Source organism: Castanea sativa, chromosome 10 (genome assembly GCF_040712315.1).
Source record: "Castanea sativa cultivar Marrone di Chiusa Pesio chromosome 10, ASM4071231v1".
Lineage (NCBI taxonomy): Eukaryota > Viridiplantae > Streptophyta > Magnoliopsida > Fagales > Fagaceae > Castanea > Castanea sativa.
Window position 1 is genome coordinate 34,636,760 of NC_134022.1, and position 25,678 is coordinate 34,662,437.

Sequence of the window (25,678 nt, forward strand, 5' to 3'; positions counted from 1 at the left end):
TCTAATATCAACTAACTAACTAACTAGTTAGGGATTACAACAATTATTTCATATTCCTAACAAAAGTTTAAGAATAACCTTGTAATAGTGTCTTTCTTCTATTCCTAAAAAAAATGTTGTGTCTTTCCCCTAATCAATCAAGCAATAGTGCCAATAAATCCAGATAAAAATATATGGGAGAGCAATAACACTTTCAAGTTAATAAAGGAACAACGCTTTAATGTTATGATTGATACATCCGTAACAAGTTTAAGTGTTGTGATTGTACATTAAATGAGCCACTAACTTGGTCATAATAATAATAAAATAATATATTAGCTTACAATGAAAGCTAAGCTACAATGGATTCAACCAAAATAGTTATAACTGGCTATAAAAACCCAAAAAAAAAAAAAAATTAAAGGTCCAATGTAAAACTTGTCCATGTCCACAAGCTTTTGATGAGAGTGGGTGGGGGTGGGGCGTGTATGTGACATAGATAAGACCCATGTCTATAATAGGCTCATCTCTTAAGATGTTAAAAGATGTCCACAATAGTTTGTAAACACAAGAAGGAGAACACTCGTAACCAATATGGGACTTATAATAAAGACCAATTGTTTAGAACACACCCATGCTGTTGCCAAGAGTTGATTATGACAATGAGTTGCACTTGCTACAATTGAGTCGACTCGAGATATATTTGAACAAGTTACGTTTTAGGTTTCATGCCTATTATTTTGAGAGAGAGAGAGAGAGAGAGAGGTTTATTTGGGCTATTAGAAAACAAAGAGGAGAAAGGTCGTTCAACCATTAGAGGAGGGGGGAAATGAGTTTCAATGTTTTCTTTTATTTCTTAAAGCCTGGTTTTTATTGTCTCTTAATTATTTTGGGGTGATGTGGCACACAATTAGGTAAAAATAGGTGATTTGGATATATGACTACAAGCTTATTTGGCACTTGAAGCAAGTCTAGCTACACAAGGATAGAATGACCCTTCTCCAAAAAAAAAAAGAAAAAAAGAAGAAGAATAGAATGACCATTTTGAAAGTAAAATCAAACTTTGTAGAATAAAAAATAAAAAATATCCTTAACATAAGGGACCAAAATGAAAATAATCCTAAATTTTAAGGGTTACAATTGCAATTTAGTTTTTATTTTTTCAACATCTTGAAAGTTCGGATTACACTATTCACAGTTACATCAAAAAAGAGAGCACGAGACTGTGTGCCCCTAAACTCTGTCTGTCTCTCTGGCCATGGCCTCGGCGGAGCAGCCTCCGAAGAAGCGAAAGCTATACGAGCCCTTATCAGAACCGCCTCTTCCTTCTTCTCCTCCACCACCACCACCACCACCATCGGAGCCACCTTCACAACCACCTCCACCACCACAATCCCTACCCCAGCACGAGGAGAGCGCCGTTGCTCCACCGTCAACACCACCCCCGCTCTCTCAGGAGGAAATTCTCATCAGAAGGAGAAACAGAGACGAAATTCGAAGCGTTCACGAATGCTATAAGCGTATTAGGTTTTGCCTTTCACACAATGACTCTGCTGCTTCCATGCCCGACCTCGAACAGGCCTATCTTTCCCTCATCACCGCTTCCAGAGGTTAGGGTTTTACAATTTCTTCTATTGCAATTTTGGCTTCAATTCGTAGCATACTAGTTTCAATTTCTGCATTGTGAGCTTGTTTTGGAGGAAGAGTTCTTAAGCGAATTTATCAATTAACTCTCTGTTTGGTTGCTGAGAATCCTAAAGAAAATAAAAGAAAAGCTAGATTTAGGATGAACTCAATTCAGTGCTGCCATTTGTTAGATGCTAAGGAGGTAGTACCAACCAATAGGCCTACAAAAAAATCATAACAACAACAACAACAACAACCAAGCCTTAATGCCAAATTATTCAGGTTGGCTATGGATCCTCAATAGATTAGTCAGAGTTGGCCACACACACACATACATATATAATTCTTTTTATGCTATTGGAAGTACTTCCTTAATTGACATGTCCTTTTTCACTACTTATAATAAGCCTCATTTCGAGTTTTATATTGCCGCGGTGCTGCAATCAATTTATGAATATGTTGCTTCTTTTGAACTGACTACTTTTATATTGACTGCTAGCTTTGCAGGTTGTTCTAGTGTACAACGTATAGTGGCGGAACTCATCCCTCGATATGCATCACATTGTCCAACTGCTCTTGAAGCAGCGGCGAAAGTTGTTATCAACATGCATAACTGGACTTTGGCAGTGATAAATAGAGGAGAGGATGCTGATGGGGTTGCATTTTTGACTGCTAAAGCCTGTATCTTTGGTCTAGTTGATATTTGTTGCACCGCATCTTCAGAGGCACCAACATCGTCTGTCATTCGAGGCATTTGCTTTGCGGTTTTTCAGAACGTGCTTTCTTTCTTTGTATCATCGTTTGAGGGAAAGGATATCTTTCACATTGTTGACAAGGAAATTTTGAAGATGCAAGATTCTGCGGATGTCTTTGCTGAGCTTAAGCAAAAGTTCTCAGATGAAGATGTATCTTCATTGATTAAGCTATCCAAATTCCGTGTGTTAAGTTTGCTCCGTATTTTCTTTCGTTGCCCTAAAAACTTGCTTGCTGCATCTTTTGAATTCTTTAACATCAGTTTAGCAGAGGGAGTTAATAAAGAGGGTCAATATTTTCTAAGTCTGGTGACAAGCAAGCTTGTTGAAGACGTGGCTCCTGTGTTGGGTAAAACTAGTGATGGATCTAAAACTGGTTCTATTGACAAAAGCACCGGAAGCAATGAGGAGCTAGTATCAGATGGCAACCGTGTTTCGGTGGATGCATCATCTCCTGTGCCAAAGAGCTGCTTGTTGGCTATGGTAATTATTAATTCTTGTTTTATGTGAAAAAATATTTTTGACTACTAGATTGGGATTTTATTTTCATTAGGTGCATAATCTCTCTAAGGGTTATTGCATATCAAATACCTGTACTTATATATTTATATATATATATATACACACACACACACACATATAATAGTGTCAATTGTGATCTCTCTCTCTCACTCTCTTAAATGTCGGGTTGGTGGCTTTGTTAGATATTTTTTTAATGTATTTTCCCCTTATTTTTAGCGTTTCACGTAGTGACTTTTGTGGAAAACATGGCATGACGCATATTTCATGAGAGTTGCTATTCATATATGAATTTGTATGACCTCAAGAAAATGTGTATTTGAGTCTATTATAGAAGGTAAACATAAATCTTGTGGAAAAAAAAAAAGGTTCTGCAGAACCATAAACTAGGCATAATTGAACTTGAATCCCATATTCACCTGGAACTGGAAGAGCAAGTAAGTTTGCTTTGACAAATGTATTAACATGGAATTACTCACGTCTGATTGACTCCTTTAATCTTTTTTTTTGAAACCTGTGTCCCATTTTTTTACATGATTCTGATGTGCATAGATAGTTTTTACTTCTAATTATATTCTTATATTAAAAAAATATTAATTTTAAAAATAAAAATAAATGCTTTTAATAAATCTAATCGGTTCTGAAAATTGGTTGGCTTGTTGTTGTTGCAATTGACAACATGATGTTGCTCCTATATGCTCTAATATTTTATCATAAAAGTTTTTTTTCCCCCTTTTCTTCACTTAAAAAAAAAATTTATTTATTATTTCGTAAATAATTTTTAAAAAAATAAGCACATAATCCTTGCCTTATGAATGGCAGATCTCCAAAAGCACAGATATCTCAAATTGTGGTTGAAGATTAGACAAGTTTAAAGAACTTTTCAATTTTCTGTTGAATTTCTAGTACGCATGTTCAGTAATTTATGCTCTGGACTAATAATGTCTTCCACTGGGACTTCTTTTGTGCAGGTTCTTGAAAAAGACCGATCATTGCAGAGATGGATTTTCTCAAAGTACAAGAAATTAACTAATGTATCGCTTTCCAATACTATATCAGATATTATGTCAGATATGAAGAGGATCATTCAATCATATGAAGAAGTAATGTCTGTAGCAGACAGTCTGGTAGATAGTGATGCGGATGAATCTGATCCAACTAAGTACATCAATCAACAATATTTGGTGCCTAGGATCTCTAATCAACGTGAGCACTCCAGCGATCTATCTGGTAAGAAAGGTAATTTAAGAATCCATGATTGACAATATATTATACATTTTCTGTTAAAGTTTTGCATACATATTTGAAACTTTACAGGTCTGTAATTCATCTTGAATCTAATTTCTGCCTAAATACAGGTTCTGCTCATGATATTGGGGGCTTGAGGTCCATGGATTTTGAGTCTGGTGAGCATGGAGATTTGTCACATGGCAGGTCTTCCAGGGACCTAATGAACCACCAGAGGCTTTCACCCAGAAGAACGCCATCAGACTTCAGGAGTAATTCATTTGAAGGTAGAAATAACTTTTTTCATGTCGAGAAGAATCAGGTTTCAAATATGGAATTCAATTTATCTACCATGAGATCCTCCAATGGAGGCCTACATAATTCTATGGCATCTCCTAAACATAACTTGGCAATACCATGTACTACCACAACAACTCAAATTGTTTGGTACTCTGATGGAGAACCGGCAGCCATGGATATTGTCTCTGCTTCCAAACAGCTCTGGGTAGGTTTTTCAGGATCTGATGCATCTGAAGCTCAATTAAGGTTTCAGTTTGAGAGGTTTGGTCCAATAGAACAATTTTTCTTCTTTCCAATGAAAGGATTTTCCTTGATTGAGTACAGAAACATCATGGATGCTATAAAGGCTCGGGACTATATGCGACGGCATTTTCCATGGCACGTAAAGTTCATGGATGTAGGACTGGGTACTAGGGGTTCTATGAAGGGAGTTGCAGTTGGTTCTAGTTCTCATGTTTATGTTGGAAACGTTTCAAGCCAATGGGCCAAGGATGAGATCCTGCATGAATCAAGGAAAGTGCATCATTATAAGGGTCCTTACATGGTTACTGAGCTTAGCAATGAAGGTGCTGTACTGATGGAATTTGAAGCTCCTGAAGAAGCTGCATCTGTAATGGCCCATCTCAGACAGCATCGTATGGAAAGAAGTAATTATCGGGCACCTCCTGCTAATGTTGCAGTGCCTATCAATAACCTTGGAAACATGTCTAGTAGTAGTATTGGATCACCTCACACTCGAACTATACCAGGGAGCCCTGCTGACAGCTGTAGGAAGAGGATGTCTCACTTATCTTCCTTACTTTCATCATTACGTGCTAAATATAATATCAATCAAAGCTCAAGCTACTTTGACAGTTATATATCTGGAAACAGCCATACTGCTATGATGAGGGAAGAAGATAAAGTGTCATCAAGTACTCTTAGGATTAATTTTCCTAATATTAGCTCCCCATTCCTCACAGATGATGAGCTAATGACAATTTGTAGTCTTGCTGTGGGCAATGTTGGGTCTGTAGTCAGGTTGACACGAGCAAATATGCAGATGGGGTGTGGTTGGTTTGTTGAATGTAGCAGTATAGATGCTGCGATTACAGTTTTGAAGAATCTCCGTGGTTGTCCTGGAGTGTTCTTTCAGATAGAATTCAGGTCTGAATTTCCTCAATTGTTTTTTCATTCAAATTCTTATCTTTTGATACTGAATCATTATGGCATATTCAACTTGATTTGTTCATGTGTTATTTGCACCTGTGTTTATATTGCTATAGAAGTTAGTGATTCTTGTTCATAGTTTCTTCCAATGACAAAGTATTTGGATTGCATAAATCCCTAATATATTCCATACTTAAAAGATGGGTCTCTCCACTTTGTAGTAAAAGGAACAATATAAATCACTTACATATGCCAGTGAACTCTAGCTCAAACGATACTTCCTCCACTTGTTGGAAGATGAGGTTGTGGGTTATAGACCACTTGGTGTGTGTAATTTTCCAATCAGAAAACAATATGAATCTAAGGAATAAATTTTATCAAATCCTTTGTGTGAAAGTAGAAACTAGAAAGTCATGTTTTGTGTCCTCTAAATAGTTAATTTTTTTCATTTTGACCAAGCCATGTCCTACAAAACAACAAAAACAACAACAGTCAAGTCTTAGTCCCAAAATTTTTGCGGTTGGCTATGGATTGTCAACCGACTATTTAGTGGTGGCCACATGTATTTTTCCACCATGTTATTATATTTGAAAAGTCTCTCTGTTACTTCTTTAATTAATATGTCCTTTTTTACACTTGAGATTAGTGTTGGTTTTGGTCTTTCTCTACCTTTTTTTGTTCTTAACTAGACTCAACTCACTAGTTTTCATTGTTGCATTAATCACTCTTTTCTATACATGACCAAATTATCTCATGCGACTCTCCTGTCTTTTCATCAATAGAGCCACCCCTATCTTTGAGCGAATTTCCTTAATTCAAATCTTATCTTACCTATCTTAACATTTTCATCTTAGCTTCACTCATTTTATGAATATGTTGCTTTATAACAGCCTAACATTCAGTACCATAGAGCAGCTAGTCTTATAGCAATCTTATAAAATTTTCCCACTTATAGCTGGGGGCCTATTCTATAGAGTATATATCCAGGTGCTCGTGCTATAATAGATGCTCATGGCTAAGAGGTGACAACGTTATAATATGTAAACTAATTCTTAGGCAAGAAGCAAGAACAAATGAGCTCCAAAAACTCTAAACTCTAGTGTTGGTAAAAGCGCCAAATGCACTAAAGCACATAGGCCTCTTGGAGCTTAGACGCAAAGCGCAAGCGCATGCTTGATTAAAGTAAAGTGCACATTTTCAATCATGTATATAATTCTCTCGTACTTTATAAAAATACATAACCATGATGAGGTTGTGGCTTTATTCCATTTTTCTTGTTTTTCCCTTCTTGCTTTACTTGATCATTGTAATTTTGGTTCTTGATTTTTGCCTCCACAGTACATCCCCAATGTACTTGGGTTGGCTAGCTTTTTCTTAATAATTTTTTTTTTGTTACCTTTCAAAAAGAAAAAAAAAAAAAGTTATGATCCAATGAGGTATATGGTTCTATTGACATATATTTAAAAGGCAAAGACCAAAAAAGTACAAGAATGGTAATTAGCCTTGAAAATAAAAATATTGCTTTGTAATACAACACCTTAAGAATAGTATTTCTATAATAAATCTATGGTCCATGTCATAACCCCAGGATTGAGCAACTAATTTTAATGATTTATATCTTTTTTAGAAATAAAATAAACAAGCGTGCCTTGGTTCTAGTGGATGGGGTCAGTTGGCCGTAGGTTTTACTAGCTAGAGGCGAGTCCAAAGGGCTCTTCTTTAGAAAGGCTCCCTATGTTATCAAAAAATAAAATAAAATAAAAATGTGTGTCTAGGCATGCTTTGTGCTTCTTCAAAAAGTGCCAAAAAAGCATGCCTAAGGTGCATGCATGAAATGAGCTTTGCTTTGGCTAAGCAAAGTGTTTAAGACCTTAGGCCTTCGAGCTTTGAGCTTAAGCACGGCTAAGTGTGCTTTTAACAACACTACTGGCCTCTCAATCCAGAATGGGTTTTATTTAAAAAAAAAATAAAATTTCCTGATTCTGTTCAGCCAATTAGCTCTTGCTGACAAGGCATCTCCTCCCCAATGAGAATGGTATGGAGGGTATGGTAATGGGTACAACACTCATTGGTTGTATGTGTAACTTACTTTGTTCAAGTACATTTAAAATTTGTCGCTTCGTGGAAGTGTGACTGATTCATTCTAGTACGTTTTGCACCTGGCCTTTCATTTGGTTTGTTTGTTTTGATACTGTTATTCTTTGCTATTTTCTCCTTAAAATTTAATGTGTTCCATGCCTTATTTTTAGGATGAAATGTTGAAGTATGCCCAAAACTACATGTTTTTATTGAATTTTGAGTTGAGAATGAAGCATTGTTCTTGTATTTCTGTTGGTTATTTCTATCTTGCTTAAAAACTCTTTGCTTTTGTAGCAGTATGTAATCTGCCAGGATTAAATTGTTTGAACTTCTAGAATTATGCATATATTTCTTCTCACATCCTTTTGAGTTCTTTAATGAGATGATTTGCCCATGCTAACCCCTAGATGATTTGGTGAACTTTCCTCCTATGAACAGTCAACCAGGAAAGCACCATCCTGCACCTTTCCCAGTGAAACACGAGAGCAGCTCTAGGGAGCTTGTATCCCCCAGAATGAAACCTGATAATCACATAAACACTGCACAAGGTGGATATTCATTTCAGTCAAACTGGGCAGTATCTGGTAGTACAGAAATGCCTGAAATTGGAGCGAGAAAAGTTGATGGTTATGACAATAAAGCAGTGATCGATCCTTCACAAGGAGGTGATAAATTATATATAGAAATACAAACAAAAAGTTTTTTTTTTTTTTTAAATTAATTTTTTTGGCCTCCATATCACTGAAGGATTCTATATGAAATGATTTTATTTTAGGTAGCCATGTTGTTTCTGGCACTGCTGAACAAATGTGGACATATAAGAAACCTGAAGTTGAGCTACATTCTGCTCCTGGGAACATTCCATGCATGCCCTTGTCAACACGGGGACCACCAATTCCACCACCACAGCAAATTCATTCATCTCCATTTATGCGACCTGCTTACCTTCCACCAAATAGTCCCTGGGATGCACGGGGTTTAAATCATCATATGCCTTTGAACCCAGTCTCTCCAGGTGTAATGCCTAATAATTTTCATGGTAATGCTCCTTTTATACCTGCCTCTGTGACTCCACTTGCACAGATACAAGGAACTCCATTGCAGCATTTTGACCAAATGTTTTCCTTGCCTGTAGTTCCACCACCTTTAATGTCCCTACCACCTCCTCAGCCTGAAATGCCACCTCCATTGCCTCCATCTCCACCTCCTTTGCCTCAGTCACAGCCACCTCCACCTCCACCGCCACCTCCACCTAGTTCTCCCCCTCCCCCTCCACCTCCACCTGTTTCAGAAACATCCAATATGGAAAGTTCCGGGCAATGTCCGGAATATCAGTGGCAGGGCACATTAAGTAAAAGTGGGGTTCATTACTGCACAGTTTATGCAAATAAATTGGACTCCGATATTTGCAAATATTCAAACCCCACTTCTGAACCTGCTGAGTAAGGACTTCAATTCCCTTTTTAAATTGCTAATCTGATGAAATTTTATTTGAATTGGGGCAAATTTCTAATGATAGATTTTCTTGATAATGCTTGGTGCAGATGGCCTGCTAAATTAGACATGTCCAAACGCACAGATTTCCGTCATGTGAAATCAACATTCACTAGTACCCCACCACATAAAGTGAGTCCTTAAATAATTTTCAACTTTTGGATTTTTATTGAGAATAAATTGAAGTGCATGTGTATACCCCTCCACCAACCCCCCAAAAAAAGTTTCTATTCTAATTTCACTTGTGATTCTTTTTTGCTTTGACACATAATGCAGAGGGAGGTCTGTCAGCTGCTTCCATCTTCTGCAGGCGACCACAAAGGCGTAAGTTTTATTTATCTTGGTTCTGTATTTCTTTTATGAAAGTAATCATACCTCAAAGCCAATGCCACTCTCGGGTGTAGTGGTTAATTATATCATGTCTAGGGAGACCCAATTCTAATCAAAGCTAATTTAGATTTTGTGAATCACCCAAAGAGCAATTAATTGTTACCGTAAAAGCTCTTTCCAAATATGATGTTTTGGATTAGGATAGGGGCCATTGGTTGGTGTGATGGTAAACGTTTTTGGTTGGGGATTCGATTCTCGAGAGGAGCCACTTCATGCAGGAATGCTGAAGGATAGGACCATATCAAGATCTCCCCTCCCCAGACTCTGTTTGGTAGGACCGACATAAGGTACTGGACAATGCATAGAATTTGTGACATCTCCTATAAATAAACTCTAATAAGAGCCCTAATGTGCTCATGCAACTACTAATTTCATAGTTTGCCTTCCTAAACTTTTCATTTAGCTAGGAGATATCAGTTATATTGCATTCATGAAGTCGTGAACTCCTTAGCTTTGCTCAGTATCCTAATCTAATGCGTATCTAGTTCCTTCTGAAGTGTAATGAAACCTGGCTCTATAATCAGTGAGATGCTGTTGCAAAACCTTGTTAATCTTAAAAATGTGTTCTGCAGTTTCAGGATTTCATATCATACTTGAAGCAGAGAGAATGTGCTGGAGTAATCAAGATCCCAGCTGCAAAATCCATTTGGGCAAGGCTTCTCTTCATACTTCCCTACTCACATGATGCATGTTCCATGCTCTCCATTGCACCTAATCCATCCGATTGCCTGATTGCGTTGGTTTTGCCTAAGGAAACAAACTTGGAATGGGCATAAGTTTGACAGGTTGGAAGTTTAGAATGGAGCCGTTCATCTCCAAAGAATGGTATTTTTTACAACTTCAGAATGGTGTTTGATTTATGTTGGAAAGCAGGTCATACATGCATGTAGAATTAGATACTAATTAGGAACTTAAGAAACAAAAAAAAAGTTGATGCTTCATTCTGCTTATCAATTTTGTTGTTACCACAAGCTGAGACTCACTTTTTTGTCAAGACGGTAATTAATGGGTCAACAATCCATATTTTTTCGAGGAGACAATTATGTATGTCCCATACGGTACAAAATATGTTCTTCTATTATTGTACAGTTTTCAAAGATTTCAGCACCTGCAAATGATAATGTTCAGAGTATTTTTGGTACTTTTCAGGAATTTAAAGTTGAAGCATAAGAAATTTAATTGGTCGCAGCAATCTCCAGCAGTGACCTATTTTGAACTTATAAGAATGTTCAATTTTTGTATTAATATGTTTAAATATTCTTATTCCCATATTTTAAAAGGTAGTAAGATTGGATTCTGAAAATGATCCCATCCCCCTCCCCACCACTAAAAAAAAAAAAATCCAACAAAGAAACCTCTTGTTTAAGTCTATCATTAATTATCTCTTTATCTTTTTAATTAATTATTTAATTATTGCTAATATGAATCTTTAAAACAGAATTGTCAATTCTTTGACTTTTTTATATCAGCTTTATAAATGTATAATATAAACTTGGGTAAAATACAAAACTGACCTTCTAAGTTTCTTTAAATTTCGTTTCAGTCTTCTAATTTTGTTTTTGTTCATTTTAGTCCTCTAACTTTCAAGTTTAATTAATTAAGGCTTTTTCATCAACTTTTGTTATATTTTGTGGTTAATTTTTCAAGTTTATAAATTTTTCTTCAAATTTTTTAAATTAAAAAAATTCAATTAATGATTGAAAAATATTTTCCAGGATTTTTTGAAATTTTAACAAAAGTTAACGGAAAGACCTTAATTGAATAAATCTAAAACTTAGAGGATTGAAATGAACTAAAGTACTGAAATGAAATTTGAAGAAAGTTAGAGGGTCAGTTTTGCAACTAATTCTTTGAATTGTCAATTCTTTTTTTTTATTTTAATTTCAACTAATTTCATATAACAACTTTGTAAAAATTATCTGATATTTAAAATATGAGTTAATTTATCTTGTTGTGTAAAAAACTTGCATAAAAATGGGAAAGAAAGTCTCATACAGACAACTAAATGCAAAGACTACTTGCTAGGGGTGTTCGTGGTGCGATGCAGTGCGGTTTTGGGTTATTTTTAGCACCGCACTTTGCGGTGCGGTTTAGTCAAAACCATAATTGCACCTTATTTTTGCGGTCACATGTGCGGTGTGGTGCGGTGCGGTTTAAAGTTTAGCCAAAATCATAACCGCACTGCACCTCATTTTTGCGGTGCGGTGTATAAGATGCGGTTTGAATGATTTGAAGTTGGTATATTTTTCAAATTTTGGGTTTTTTCTACCTAGCCAAAAATTAATTTTTCCCTTTGTTTTGGTCCAAGTTTTAAACTATTGAGCTAGTTTTTCTTTCTTTTGGGCTGGTTTTTATAATCAACACTTGCTAGGGTTATCAAACTATTTTTTTTTTGTTTGAAAACTAGGGTTATTAAACTATTAATAATATATTTAATATTAAAAATAATTAAATATATTAACATATAGAAAGGGTGCGGTGCGGTGTTGTTTGTGCGGTTTTCTTATTGTAAAATCGCAAACCGCACTGCACCATGCGGTGTGGTGCGGTGCGGTGCGGTGCACTATTACTTGTGGTGCGGTGCGATTATACCATTTTGCGGGTGGTTTTGATGCGGTTTTTGCGGTTTGTGCGGTTTATGTGGTTTGTGCGGTTTATGCGGTTTGGTGAACACCCCCTAGCAATAAGCTATTGCCACAAAGTAATTTGTTGTAATAAAGAAGTTATTGCATCAACTTGTTTGTTGCAATATTTAGGATTTATTGTAACAAGATTTTTTTGTTGTATAAATCTATTGGCTTGGAGTTTATTACAACGGCTTGCAAAAACTTTTTTGTCATTGCAATAACATTTTATTACAACCACTTTGTAGTTATTGCAACAATTTGTTCCGTTGTAATAAACCTTTTTTCTTGTAGTTGTAATAAACCTTTTTCTTGCAGGGGCCAAAGAACTTGCCGAGAAAATGAACTGTTCACCCTAGCTGCGCAATCTTGAAAATGTCAAAGACAATAAATAAATAAATATATATATATATATAATGAGATATAAGTTTATAATTTTAAATATTTTCATTACATTGTATGAACTTTAACTTATTAATATATAAATAAATAAGTGTATAGAATTCATGAAGTTCATACTCTTTTTTTTTATAAACATCATCGTCAACACTTTCATTAATTGGAACTCAAATTACAGTGAGATACATCAAGTTGAATTTGGTCAGCTATCTTGGGCAGACTCTCCTCTACCCAAATATTACATTCGTTCCTACACCCCCACACCTAATGTCTATGAAGTTCATACTCTACAGTGTGTGCAAGTTCATACTCTAACATAGTACCAGACAAGTACTACAAAACATATTTCCAAACTATAAGAAGAAGGTCAAAGTGGAAATAGTGAAAACCTGTTCTTTGGTTTCTGGGATGGCGGAGACGAAGGCAATGAAGTTTTTGGGGCCAAAGAAGTTGCCGAGGAACGTGACAGCGTTGGCTTGTGCTTCTGGGGACTCGATGGATTGCAAGCATGACCTCAGCACGCATGTGTCACCGCAACCCAATCCAAGTACTCTGCAACCGATGCAGCTCGTTCTGACACTTGCAGAAGGGAGAGAAGAAGAAAGAAGAGTCAGTGAAGTAAACCAGTGAAGTGTAGGGTAATAGACAAATTATTAAAACAAAAAAAAAAACTCAACCTGTTGCAACAAGGTTGTTTGTTGTAATAAGCTATGACATTCTTTGGACATATTATAAATGATGTTAAGTGGGGTACGAATATGTTAAGACCACACCATTTCACACAACTTTGGCCACAACTCGCCATGAGGCAAATTATGAGTGGTAGATGTGTGGTGGTGGGCTCATGTGGGACTATACCTCTACCATTTATAACTCATCACGTAGCGAATTGTGGTCAAAGTTGTGTGAAATGGTATAGTATTATAGTCCAAGCATTTCTCGGTACGAATGGGTTGGATTTGCACATACACGTCTCAAGGACAACTTGATAGCCCATGCATTAGCAAGAATGGCCAAATGTAAGAAAGGAGCACACGTTTGGTTCAATTTTGTTCCAACTGATATAGCCTATGAAGTATAACCCCAAGTTGATTTACATCAATAAAATAAAATAAAATAATCTCCCTAGGAGCCAAATCACCAATATCTTTGCCATCTAGATAACATTTAATGATTCATTCTTTCGTGTTAGTTTTTCTCGCATTCCAAGACAAGATAATGTTGTAACTTATAACTTGATTAAACATGCTAGATATGTTAGTGGGTTTTCAGTGTGAATGGAGGATGTTTCATTATACATCAATAATGTACTTTTAGTCGATTTTAACTAATTTTTTTTGTTTAATGAAATCTATCGGTCTTTCTGCTCAAAAAATCGAAGCCATTTAAAAACCTGATATTTATAATTAAAAATTTTTAAATTTAGGATTAAAGTTGAAACCATCTCAAAAATTATGGGAGGTAAATAGTAAATAATGTAATTTAGCCAAATTTTGTAAGTTGGTTGTTACCACAAGTCTATTAAGGCAAAAATGTCGCCTTATCAAAAGCAAAAGTGCAAAACTCGAGGAGTCGACGCCGGTTCCCACTTCCCATATTATTCTTCAAAAACAATGTAATGGGAGAGAATCGAGGGACCAAAGATATTCAGAAGCCTCCACTCTGTGTGCCTTATTAATCACTCTCAATACAAATTCACCATCGGAAAAAGAAAGCTCTCTCTCAGTCCCAAAAAAAATGTCGAATCGATATGCTAATGACAATAGGCAAGACGGAAACAAGGGTTTCACTAAAACCACCCAGAAGAAATTCGTCCCCAAAAATCACAACTCAGCTCCAAAAGAACCAAACCCCAATCCCACGCTCTCATCTTCTCTCAGGCAATCGCTTTCAAAGCAACCGGATGCGGCGGCGGCGGCGGCTTCGAAGACAACGAGTAGGGAGAACAGAGAGTTGGTGTCCGGCAGAGCTGCGAGTGGCAATTTCGTAAATTACTTGCCCCAAGACGAGGCGGTGGCGGCTGGGCTCGGCCCAAACGAAGCTGGATCGGATGCACTGTTGTCTCAGAGTGTTGTGGATCTTTTGAATAGGGAGTTGTCTCGTTTGCTCAAGCTCAATCCTAGAGATTTTTGGAGAGAAGGTAATCTATGATATCTGGGTTTTGTTGTAGAGTTGATAAAATGGTGTGGGTATTTGAGTTATCATTTGATTCTATTAGCCTATTATAGACATTGACGCAAGTACCACTTCACAAACTGGGGGAATTAATCTTAGTTGGTTATGTCTTGGTTGTATTCAAAATGTTATTGGTAATGGGTACTTAATTACTTATATGGGGTCCTGACAACTAGTTTTGGCGGGTGGGGTTAGTTGCTCGTAGGTTTTACTGGCTAAAGGCGAGTCCAAAGGGCTCTTCTTTAGAAAGGTTCTCTATGTTATTAAAAAAAAAATGTGGGTCTTTCATAATTGGTTGTTTTGTGTGGGAGGTGATTGACTTTAAGAATTGTGGATTAGGATAAACAGGGCATTGTGTATTATATGGTACCAACTACCGTGTTCGCCTCTCTAATGAGAGTGATTATGGTGTTTGTAAGTATGTTACATAATATTGGCTTCATGCTCTCAAAGAGGTTATGTTGGTTTACCTACAGATATGCATTTGGCTCAAAATTTGTCACTGTGGTCGGGTAAATCTGAATATTCTTTCTGCCTCTTACACTTCCCATTTTTCTCAGTGGCTAGGGACTCTTCATTGCATGAATTTTTGGATAGCTTCCTACAGTTTAGGAGCAGATGGTATGACTTCCCTCATCGTGGAGCAAAGGGAATACTTGCAGGGGTCATTGTTGGAGAGCTTGAGTTAAGCCGCCGTGTCTTTATGGTATTGTATCGCATGTAAGTTTCAATTTTTAAGTAGTGTCTGTGTTGAATTATAATCTCTATTTTCATGGTCTCTCTTCGTATCACCAACTAGATTGGAATTTCTTTTTGTTGCAGATCTTCTAATAGAGATCCTGGTGCTCGGGCAGCTGATTGTCTTAGTCCAAAAGATCATGGAGGTGGGTCGTCTCTCTTATACTCTGTAATTTATGTGCGCAGTTTTTTCTAGTTGATAAAGGTATTTAGAGGCGTGAATGGGTTAGTTTGTTTTGGTTTGGGGCTTTTTTCAATCTCAACCATCCTCTTTGTGTTGGGAATTTACCCAACCCAAACCAAGCCATTATTATAAAAATAACTGAAGCAAACCAACCCACTAGGGATTGGTTTGAGTTTGTAGGGTTGGATTTTTTGTCGGGCCCATTAGGCCATTTATCTCCAATATTAAAATTGATTTTTTTTTGGTCAATCAATATTTTAAAAACAAAACTCAAATGCATCAAACTAAACTAGCAAGTAAAAGGTTTCCATTTAAACATCTAATATATAAAGTGAACAAAAAAAAAAGTAATTACAAGACTCAAAATGTTTTATTATATTTATGTAAAAGAAGGATTGATGGTGGTGTGGTGTTGGTGATGATGGATGGCAATTCAAACCCAATAGGGTTAGATTGCGGGTGAGGATGTGAAAATTTTCGGGTGTTTGTGGTGTATAGAGTGTAATGAGAGCACCAATAAAAACAATACAAAGTAATTACAAATATTATGTAATATGCATATGTAAAATGAGGGGGTTGGTTTGGGTTCATTAATTTGGAAAAAAGGCCAAATCTAAACCAAACCAACCCCATGTCTTTTAAAAAATCAACCCACCAACCTGTGAAAAAACAATCTATTGCCTTTGTGATGGATTGGATTGGCCTTGTAGTAATTCTTTAGAGTTTTTTTTTTTGAATTATGTGATTTATGATTTTGAGCATTGTAGTGGCTTAGAGTATAATGAACACGTGTGACATGCCAATGAACTTTTGTTTAAGGCTGTGTGTGTTTTGGCTGAAAAGCATTTCAGGAAATTGTTTTACACCATGTTGTGTGTTTGGTAGGCATAGAAAATTTGGTCAACTGAAATTATTTTACAGTTTGACCGTAAAATAGCCCTTGTCTAATGGAAAATCAAATCCATTCTTATTTTACCTTCAAATTGAATTTTCTTGACTGAAAGCGCAGAGAGAGAGCACAAAGAGAGAGAGAGAGAAAGAGAGAGACAAAGAACGAAGAGAGAGAGAGCACGAAGAGAGAGAGAGAGAGAGAGAGAGAGAGAGAACAACCACGAAGAGAGAGTAGAGAGAGTGAGATCGAGCTCACGCCGTCGAGCTCAGACCACCACCCCAAGCCTAGACGCGCCGTCAAGCTCGCGCCGGCGAGATCGAGCCGCGAGATTGCTGGCGGGATCGCATGTCTCCGATCTACAACCCACCACCCACCCCTGTCGTCGCTACCGCCTCTAGATCGAACCACCGATCTTGTCACCCAAAGCCTCAAGCTCGAACCGCCGTTACCGATCTCTGTGGCTTTCGATGGCTTTTGATGGCTTTTGATATCTCATTTTGATGGCCTTTGGTGGCTTTTGATCTCTGATTTTTTGGTGTTTTGGTGGTGGTGTTTTGGTGGCTTTTGATCTTTGATATTTTTGTTGTGTTGCGGTGGTGTGGGTGGTGGTGTTTTGGTGGTTTTTGTGTAGTGTGGTGCTGGTGTGTGGGTGCTGGTGGATTTTCTATGGGTGCTGGTGGATTTTTTGATATAAAATTTGTTTGGAAGCTGAGAAAATGGCTGAGAAAATGTGAAAAATTAGTAGAAAATTTGCATTTTCAGAATGTTACCAAACACTTGAAATTATTTTCTAATATAATTTTAAAATTGCAACCAAACACTAGAAATTATTTTCCTTTCCCGAAAATATTTTCATCTGAAATTATTTCACTCTCGGAAAATATTTTACATTCAACCAAACGCAGCCTAAATGGTACCTCCTCCCCATATAAGAGCAAGGTGGAGGATGAGGTTGTGGATCCTAGATCCACTGAGTGTGTGACTTAGCGATATAAAATATCTATCTATAAAGAATCCAACTGACACACATGGCTAGTTGCTTACTTATTGACATTCTGCACCCTTTCTCTTTAGGTGACAAGTTGCACCCAATTACGATAAATGGCACTTTTTTTTTTAAGGTTACTCACAATCCTGAAATTTCTTTGTTAATATCAGTTTATGTGCATATATTTTATAAATACTTTGCTGATTTGTGAAGATTTTTTGAGTATGTTGATGTGTATAAAGCATTGTATTTGCATCCAATATTAGCATATCACTCCAAATTAACTGCCCACAATCATTGTTTTATTTAACCAATAATATCAGTGGTTAAATTATTTTGCTGATAAGTAACATATTTTGGGTGGATTTCTTATATGTATTTTCTCTTTCCAATATTGTTTTCTGATACACTGTTGTTCACTGACTCTGCTTGTAGTTATTTTGCAGGAAAAGAAGTTGCTGGACTTGCCTAAATTGTTAGATATATGTGCCATCTATGGTCATGAAAATGAAGACTTGACCAGAATATTGGTAAGCTATTTCCCTGGAAAAATTGTCTATTGTATCGGAAATCTTTCTCCCTTGGTTTTACTTATGTCTTTTTTATTCCTTCTTTAGTTTCCAGCTTCCTTTCTCTATAGAAAGTGACATAATTATGTCAGAGAAGAGGTAAATTCTGAGGGATGAACTAGATCCTTAAATTAGTAAAAGTTACACAAGAAAGCCTTGAAGACATGAATAACATCTGGTTGCTAATGAGGGTTATATATACATAAAATTCTGCCCATGAGCTCTAGCTTAAATGACATTCCTTCTTCCATAAGAATGGTTAGAGGTTTAGGTTCTGGGTTCAAAACTCACTAGGTGTGTAACTTACCAACAAAAGAAAATAGACATAAATGTCCATTTCTTTGGGTAAATAGAGGGTTGTTTATTGGTTGATTGATAAAACTAAAGTGTCACAATTACTCTCCAAGGTGACGAGTTAATGAAGGATTTTTCTCAATTTGTTGATATCAGCAAGGTTTTTGGGTGAGTTGATTATGAACTTATGCTGCCTGAAACCTATCAACAGGTGTGGCCAAAAGAAAAGCCTTAATTGGACTGGGATTTATATGTGAAAAGTCTCTGGTGTCCAATTTTAATGGATATAATTTTCATTGGTTTGATTGCCTCAACAAGGTCAATTAAACTATAAAATCTTGCTTTGCTTAAACCTGTCAATGGGGCTTGATTTTTTGCTTGGTAAGCCTCTGGTATCCTAGATGGAGATGCGTCACTTCTCCAAAAAAAAAAGTCCTAGATTGAGATGTTTCAAGATAATATTTGTTCAGAAGACAAAAACATGATAATTTTCATTGAATTGGCAAGGCTATAGGGCTTGAGTAGATGGTTAATATGGCAGTCACTCCAACACTGTGGACATGAGAAGCTACCAGTTCTATTCTGATTTTAAATTGAATGTTAATGTAGAGAGGCAGGGGATGAACATAATGGGAGCGGTATATCATACAAGAGAGTGACGTGGGATATGCCAAATGGTGTCTGTTTTTGTGATCTGTTGTTTGACTTGTTTCTCTGATTCATTAATGGAAGGATTGATGCTTAAATTGAAGTACATGCTCTCTCTCACTCTGGTACATTATGTCCTCCAGGTTGGGAATGCTTTAAAAGCACAGCCTAGGATCCATGATAATTTGACTGCAGTAATGTCACATTTCCTGAGCATTGTTCACACAATGAATCAACGTTGCAGCTCATCTTTGGAGGTATTCTTTCCAAATCTGCAAAGTTCTAATTTAGCAAACCTGTATTGGAAATTAGTTGCTGAATGTTGTGTATTGCTGTGGGTTCCACTTGCAGTCTTTTTCAACTCTTGTATTGCATGTACTTATGTCCCATCAGTCATGAATTACTTGTTAATTTTATAATTTGTGGCAGAGTTGGTGTTCAAGCAATTTTTAAGCTTGCATGCCTATGTAACGATGAACTATATTATTTTTCAAGTTAAGTTCATTTGACATGCTTGTTTTCAAAGACCTAAGGTTTTCTGTGTTCTTAAATCTGTTGGGGTTAGATTGTGAAAACTCAAAAAGTCTTTTTCAATGAACTAGAATCTGCTTTTTTAGATGCACATTTTTCCTTTACTTGCACCAGTACTTTCATATGGCATTTTTATGCAAATATTTGAGCTAAACAATAACACTGTTGAGGTGGTTGAGCATCTGTGTGGATGAGTTCTGCTGCATGACAATCTTCATTTTGAATCAACCTAGTATCCTTTGTGGAAAGAAAAAAGATGTTGATGTTTTTAATCTCATGCATACTACTTTTTGTAGTTTTCATTTAAAACCGTGCCTCAATCTCCCCACCCCCCCCCCTCTTTTTTTTCCCTCTAAAAGCTTCTTGCCTCTTAGGCTGATAAGGGATAAAAGAGTGAGTGTTTACTTTATCTCAAACTATAAATTTTTTGGGATTTAGATTATTATTTTACATAAGAGTCCATAATTCCTCTCCCCCTTTCTTGGCTGTTGTTAATTGTTGCGATATGTATTTTAAATCATATAGTGAGAGTTTTAGTATCCGTTTGGATACCACGTTTTGCGTCTGCGTCTAGAGGTTTCTGCGTTTTGTTTGTTTTTTTTTTTTTTTCTTCTGCTGCGGGGGGGACAAGAGCGCACTGTGCGCACAGTGCGCGTACTGTGCGCGCACTGTTCATGTACGTTTTTAACAATTTTTTATTAAAAATAAGTCCCGCAATACTATTTACACATTTAAAAATTATTTTACTACAGTGTTTTCAGTTTTCAGTTTTCAGTTTTCAGTTTTCAGCAATAAGTTCTATCCAAACAGACCCTTAGTGTTCCATGAACTGGTTTCATACTTTTGCACACAAAGTTAGGTTAAACTGATCTGGTTTGCTAATGTAGATAGACATTTTTATTTGTTTGTGGGTCTCTTTCTCTTGGGAATTTGAATGAGGGTATATTTAAGTTAATTTGATTACATAATAATGGAAAATTTCTACCTCACATTATGTATAGGTCCTATTTTCCTCTGGAAGCAGTGAAGACCATGGAACCAGTCGACTTCATGCTGATTATTTAGAGGTGATTCTATTTGGTAGCTTCTTGTTGTGCACTAAATCATTTCCCTCAATAGATAAAAAATGCTATAATATCTGTGAACCATATGTATCTAGCGTGTAGTTTTTGCTTTATGCTGCATAAATGTGGTCAAATCAACTGCCACTCAAATTTTCAATTAAAACTGTTGTCCAGATTGATAACAGGGTATGATATTAAACAAGTTTTAGCTGTTAATTTTCTAAACTAGATGAAAGATTTCTTGTCACAGATTGATTTCCAAGACAGCAAGTGGAGCCTTAAATTCATCTTTTTTTTATTTCTACTTTTTGTGACATATTGGCAGGTGCATGATTATATGCTACTCAATCATGTTGTTTGTTTGATAGGTGATGGACTTCATTAATGATGCAATTGTATCCATGGATGCTTTTGTGACTGCATACAAACCTGCAGCTGTGTACTTCGCTTGCCCTGCTGAGTTAAGGTACCTTTTTACCACTAGGAATTTTTCCCCCTAGACGTGTAAAAGGTGTTTCTACAATAAAACCTATAGTTTGTCTGGGGTTGGTTAACTGATATCAAGGATGACAGTTACACTTACTTTCTTTTTCTATTCCACCCCATACTCTTGTTTATTTTTTCTTTTATTTATTTACATTTTTTTTTGGTGGGGGGAGGGGGGGGGGGGGGAGACAAAGCTCTGTTACCTTCTGATATGAAGATTTTCTGTTCATGTAGTTTAGGGAATGTGGAATTGCTGAACACACTTGCAAGGTTGCATGATTCATTGCTACCATCTCTACAGCGGGGGTTCAGGATCATCTTTAAAGCTGATGAAATTGAAATTATATCTAAAGTTGCAATAAGCTTGAAGATGTTATCAATGAGAATAGTCAAGTTTGGTTGGAATTTATTGGATATTTGCTATCTAAGCTCTGAAGTGTTCGGAGATAGCTTTCCTGTTCCACCTGCCACAAAGATGTTTCCAGCCAATGTAGAGGATTCTTTCATAAGGGCAGATATTTTAGTTCAAACTCTTAGGGAGATCAATGGAATTTCCCTACAATTTCAGGAGAACCAGAACCAAGAAACTTTTCTTCAGAATGTTGAAAACGTTCACAATGTAATGAGCAAACTTGAGAGTTTACAAAATACTGGTCAGTGCTTTTTATGCTTACAATGTTTTTACTAGCAGTAATGCTTCTTAATTATCAATTTATAATTACTTGGTTTAGATAATGTAGTCACAGACATGCCTAGTTGCTGATCATAGACTGCTGGGTGTGTACTGTGTGTATAGCTATTCAGATGATTTTATTGCATTACACATGCTACAATGATGGATAAAAAGTTTTTTAAGTTTGAAAAATAACTAGATCCGTAAGTGTCTTGGTGTTTTTCTGTCTTCATAAATTGTGTATTTTGTCCTCCCCACTTCTTTCTGTTTTATAAGATGGGGAAGAGTTACTCTGATTCTGTTTTGATTGGGTCTACATTTGTATGAAAATGTGCAGCATCTCTCTGCTTGAAAAATTTTAACCAAAGGTCACCAACTTACTGGCACAAAAAAGGGGCCAATTGGTTGCTATTCATTTGTTCCAAGTAAAGGGTTAGTTTTGCCTAAAATTGGATTTTCTGATAATTTTGCTGGAAACCATAACAGAAAGTGTGGGTTTCCAACAAGTGGACAGCATGATGACTCTAGAACAGCACCTTATTGAGGGATATAGCCTTTTATGGAGACTGACTTGTGGATGGAAGTTATAAGATGGACATCCTTTGGACTTGCTAGACAGAAAATTATAGATTTAGTTGCAGTATACTATACACATGGGTTGGGTTAAAAAAACGTATATTATGTTTAGGAAATTTTTACCTTTTTTTTGTTTTTGGAAACTTTCTTTGTAACGTGTAAAGAACCCACCATTTACTGGTATCCCCCATACGTTTGCTCTAACATTATTACCCAATGTTTTTTTTCTATCCCCTTGTAAAATTTGAAGAATTGACAGCTACCATATTTTCAGATGTTCCTAAATATGGACATGGTGGTTGTTGTATACCTATTCTCTCCTTATGTGCTTCATTCTTCTTATTTCTGTGAGCATATCTTTCTTGGGCCATTCAAGTGTGATTTCAGACCTTGTAGCAATTCATGCTTGTTTAAACACGGTGCAGGATGGATATTCATGGAGGATGAACAGTTTCAGTATCTATCTGGGATAATGCATTCTCCAAAGGCAACTACTAAGGAGCCATCCTCTACAAGAACCCCCATCACAAGTAACAAAGCACAGGTGGATGAAGATGCTGCAGTAATGGAGTCCAAAATCAGTCAGATAAAGGACCTCTTCCCTGATTATGGTAAAGGTTTTCTTGCTGCCTGTCTTGAAGTCTATAACCAGAATCCAGAAGACGTGATTCAGAGGATTCTAGAGGGAACACTCCATGAAGATCTGAAGTCCTTGGACTCTTCACTAGAGACAATTCCAATGCCTAAATCTGCTTCGACTGCAAAGTTGAAAGATAAAGGGAAAGGTAAACTTGAGGAACCTGCATCACCAAAAAGGAAAATTGAATCTACAACACCGTCATCTACTAGTTCAGTGTCTGTAACTAGGGAGCCACCGGTTGAGGGTCCCTCATTTTCATCCTCATATAATCTTGGGAGATATGTCAGGAAGTCCCAAATGGACTTGCCTGATTCCAATATCCTTGATAGCAAAACTGAAACAGATTCAACAAGGGCTGCTGCTATAGTTTCACAGTATGAGTATGAAGACGAGTACGATGACTCTTTTGATGATTTGGGTCTGAGCATAGGAGAGACAGGAGGAGAGGAGAATGAGATACTGGGTGACAAAATGAGGTCGAATTCAGGTAAATCTTGGGGACAGGAGATTGAAAACTCTGCTCAAAATGCACCTAGTTCAAAGTGGGGTTCCAAGAAGAAGCCCCAATACTATGTCAAGGATGGTAAGAACTACAGTTACAAGGTTGCAGGTTCAGTTGCAGTTGCAAATAGCATGGAAGCATCATTAATTTCACAGGCTCAACAAGAATCCATTTATGGCCTCGGACGAGGTGGCAACTTTCCTCTTGGTGCAATGAAGAAGCTGACTGAGTCATATGAGGAACAAGATAACCAATTGGATGTTCCTCAGGCAGAAGGGAGAGGAAATGTGGGGAACATGAGGGGCAGGGGAAGAAGGGGTGGCGGGGGAAGACCAAGGGAGTCTCACGAGGAGCAAGATAAGCAGCAGCCTGATGCTTCTGAGACGGAAGTGAGGGGAAATTTGGGGAATTTCAGAGGCAGGGGAAGGAGGGGAGGAGGGGGAAGAAGCAACAATTACAGAAAGGACCGTGCCATGAATAAACACTTTTCCGGATTGACTGGAATTTAAATACATATTTATTTATATATAGGCTACTTTATATACTTTTTTTGAGGATTTTGACGCAGGAAAAAGAAAGTAGGGGATAAAAAAAAAAAGGAGATCATTGAAGGGCTTTGTTTGTTTGAGAGCTGCGACTGTATAGTGGTTCGGTTCCCTCCAAGTTACGAGTTACACTGGCTGAGGTTACTTTTTAAGATAGTTGCAAATTTGTAATTTCTTTTCTTATATTTGATAGGTAAGATTTATATTTTCTAATCAGCTTTTTCTTTTTTGATAATTTGATGGTTACAGCAGCATAGGGGAACTTATGTTGTTGTTTAAACTTTAAACACTATAACATGTATTTTTATACACTTTTTCACTTACACATATTTTCACAAAATTTAAACAATGTTACTATAAATATCTAACCAAACGGATGTTTGTGTTGGAAACACTAAAGGCCTAATGATATTATGTCTATTTGGAATCTTGGATACAATTTTTTTTTTGGTGTTGAAAGCTGGCCTTATTCTATTAAAGAAAAATGAAGTTTAAAATGAAAATTTAAAATTTATATGTAAATAAATAAGCTAAAAAAAAACCTAAAAGAAAAATCTGTTAACATACACATAATTTAAAAGTTGTGTATTTGAGAAGAATCAAAGTCATAAATGATGGAATTCAAAGGTCTGAATTACGCGTTTACACAAGGTTGTCAAAATCAAAATTTTACATAAAATTGTTGGATGTAAGTAAGATCGTGGATCAGATTGTAGATCGTAAGATTTTACATTATTGGAAAAAAAAAATACATTGATACATTAAATAATCATATAAATTATATATTCATTCATATAGAACAAAAAATTTGCATCTATTTGATTTAATTACTATACATCACAATATTCATTTATAAGTGTCATTTAAAAATGTCAAAAATCTCAAAACGTGATACTTTATTGAGATGTTATTTTTCATTTAGGTTCAACAGACATTCTATCTTTCTATCTTAGAATAGCAAAAATGAGTCTATTGAGATGTTATTTTTTATTTGGATCCAACCGAGCCTTCTGTTAAGTTAAAAAAGATTATAAAAAACTAAGATCATTCGGGATTGTCAAAATCATACGATCATATCGATTTTACCAAAGATCCTTGAAAGATTTGGATTGTTTTGAGCAGGTGAAATCGTAAAATCATAAGATCGTAGAATCTAGATTGAGATTTTGATAACCATGTGTTCACACAATCACACCGCATTGTAGTCAGGGGCTTGAGGAGAGTCAAAACAATTGAAGTAGAAAAAACAGTAGCAATGTTAGGAACAACAAAAAGAATTGTTAAGTTGACAACTTTTACTATAACTTGCTTATGGCAAGTTATAACTTATAAGCGATGAAAACTTTAACTCACTATTTTATCTCTGTCACTCACCATTTGTCACATGCACATGCGACTTATAATAAAATTGTGATTATTTTTTGTTGCCCTGTCATTTTTTAAAAACAGTGGATGGAGGAACTTTACCCCAGCGCAACCTCAAAGTCAAACAGTCAAATTCTCAACAACTATACAGGCCTTTTGACTGCGCTTCAATCACACATGTAGGCTGGTTTGGTTGGATGCTATTGCGGTCCAACCAATGTACTGCCTGGTACCAATAAAAAGTATAAACCTCACGCACGCACAGCACAA

General features: G+C 36.4%; 1 protein-coding gene across 1 annotated transcript; it reads left to right on the forward strand.

The window, feature by feature from the left end:
- Window positions 1-1,182: 1,182 nt before the first annotated feature.
- LOC142612595 (uncharacterized) lies at window positions 1,183-24,258 on the forward strand. The gene is given in 18 exon segments (XM_075784700.1): window positions 1,183-1,589; window positions 2,113-2,840; window positions 3,848-4,106; window positions 4,235-5,549; window positions 8,070-8,296; window positions 8,407-9,073; window positions 9,176-9,257; window positions 9,402-9,449; window positions 10,088-10,319; window positions 14,265-14,678; window positions 15,274-15,433; window positions 15,536-15,597; window positions 17,951-18,045; window positions 19,170-19,283; window positions 20,559-20,624; window positions 20,990-21,087; window positions 21,342-21,760; window positions 22,782-24,258. Coding segments are annotated over 18 exon segments (6,564 nt in total). The 5' UTR covers window positions 1,183-1,237; the 3' UTR covers window positions 24,008-24,258.
- Window positions 24,259-25,678: the final 1,420 nt, after the last annotated feature.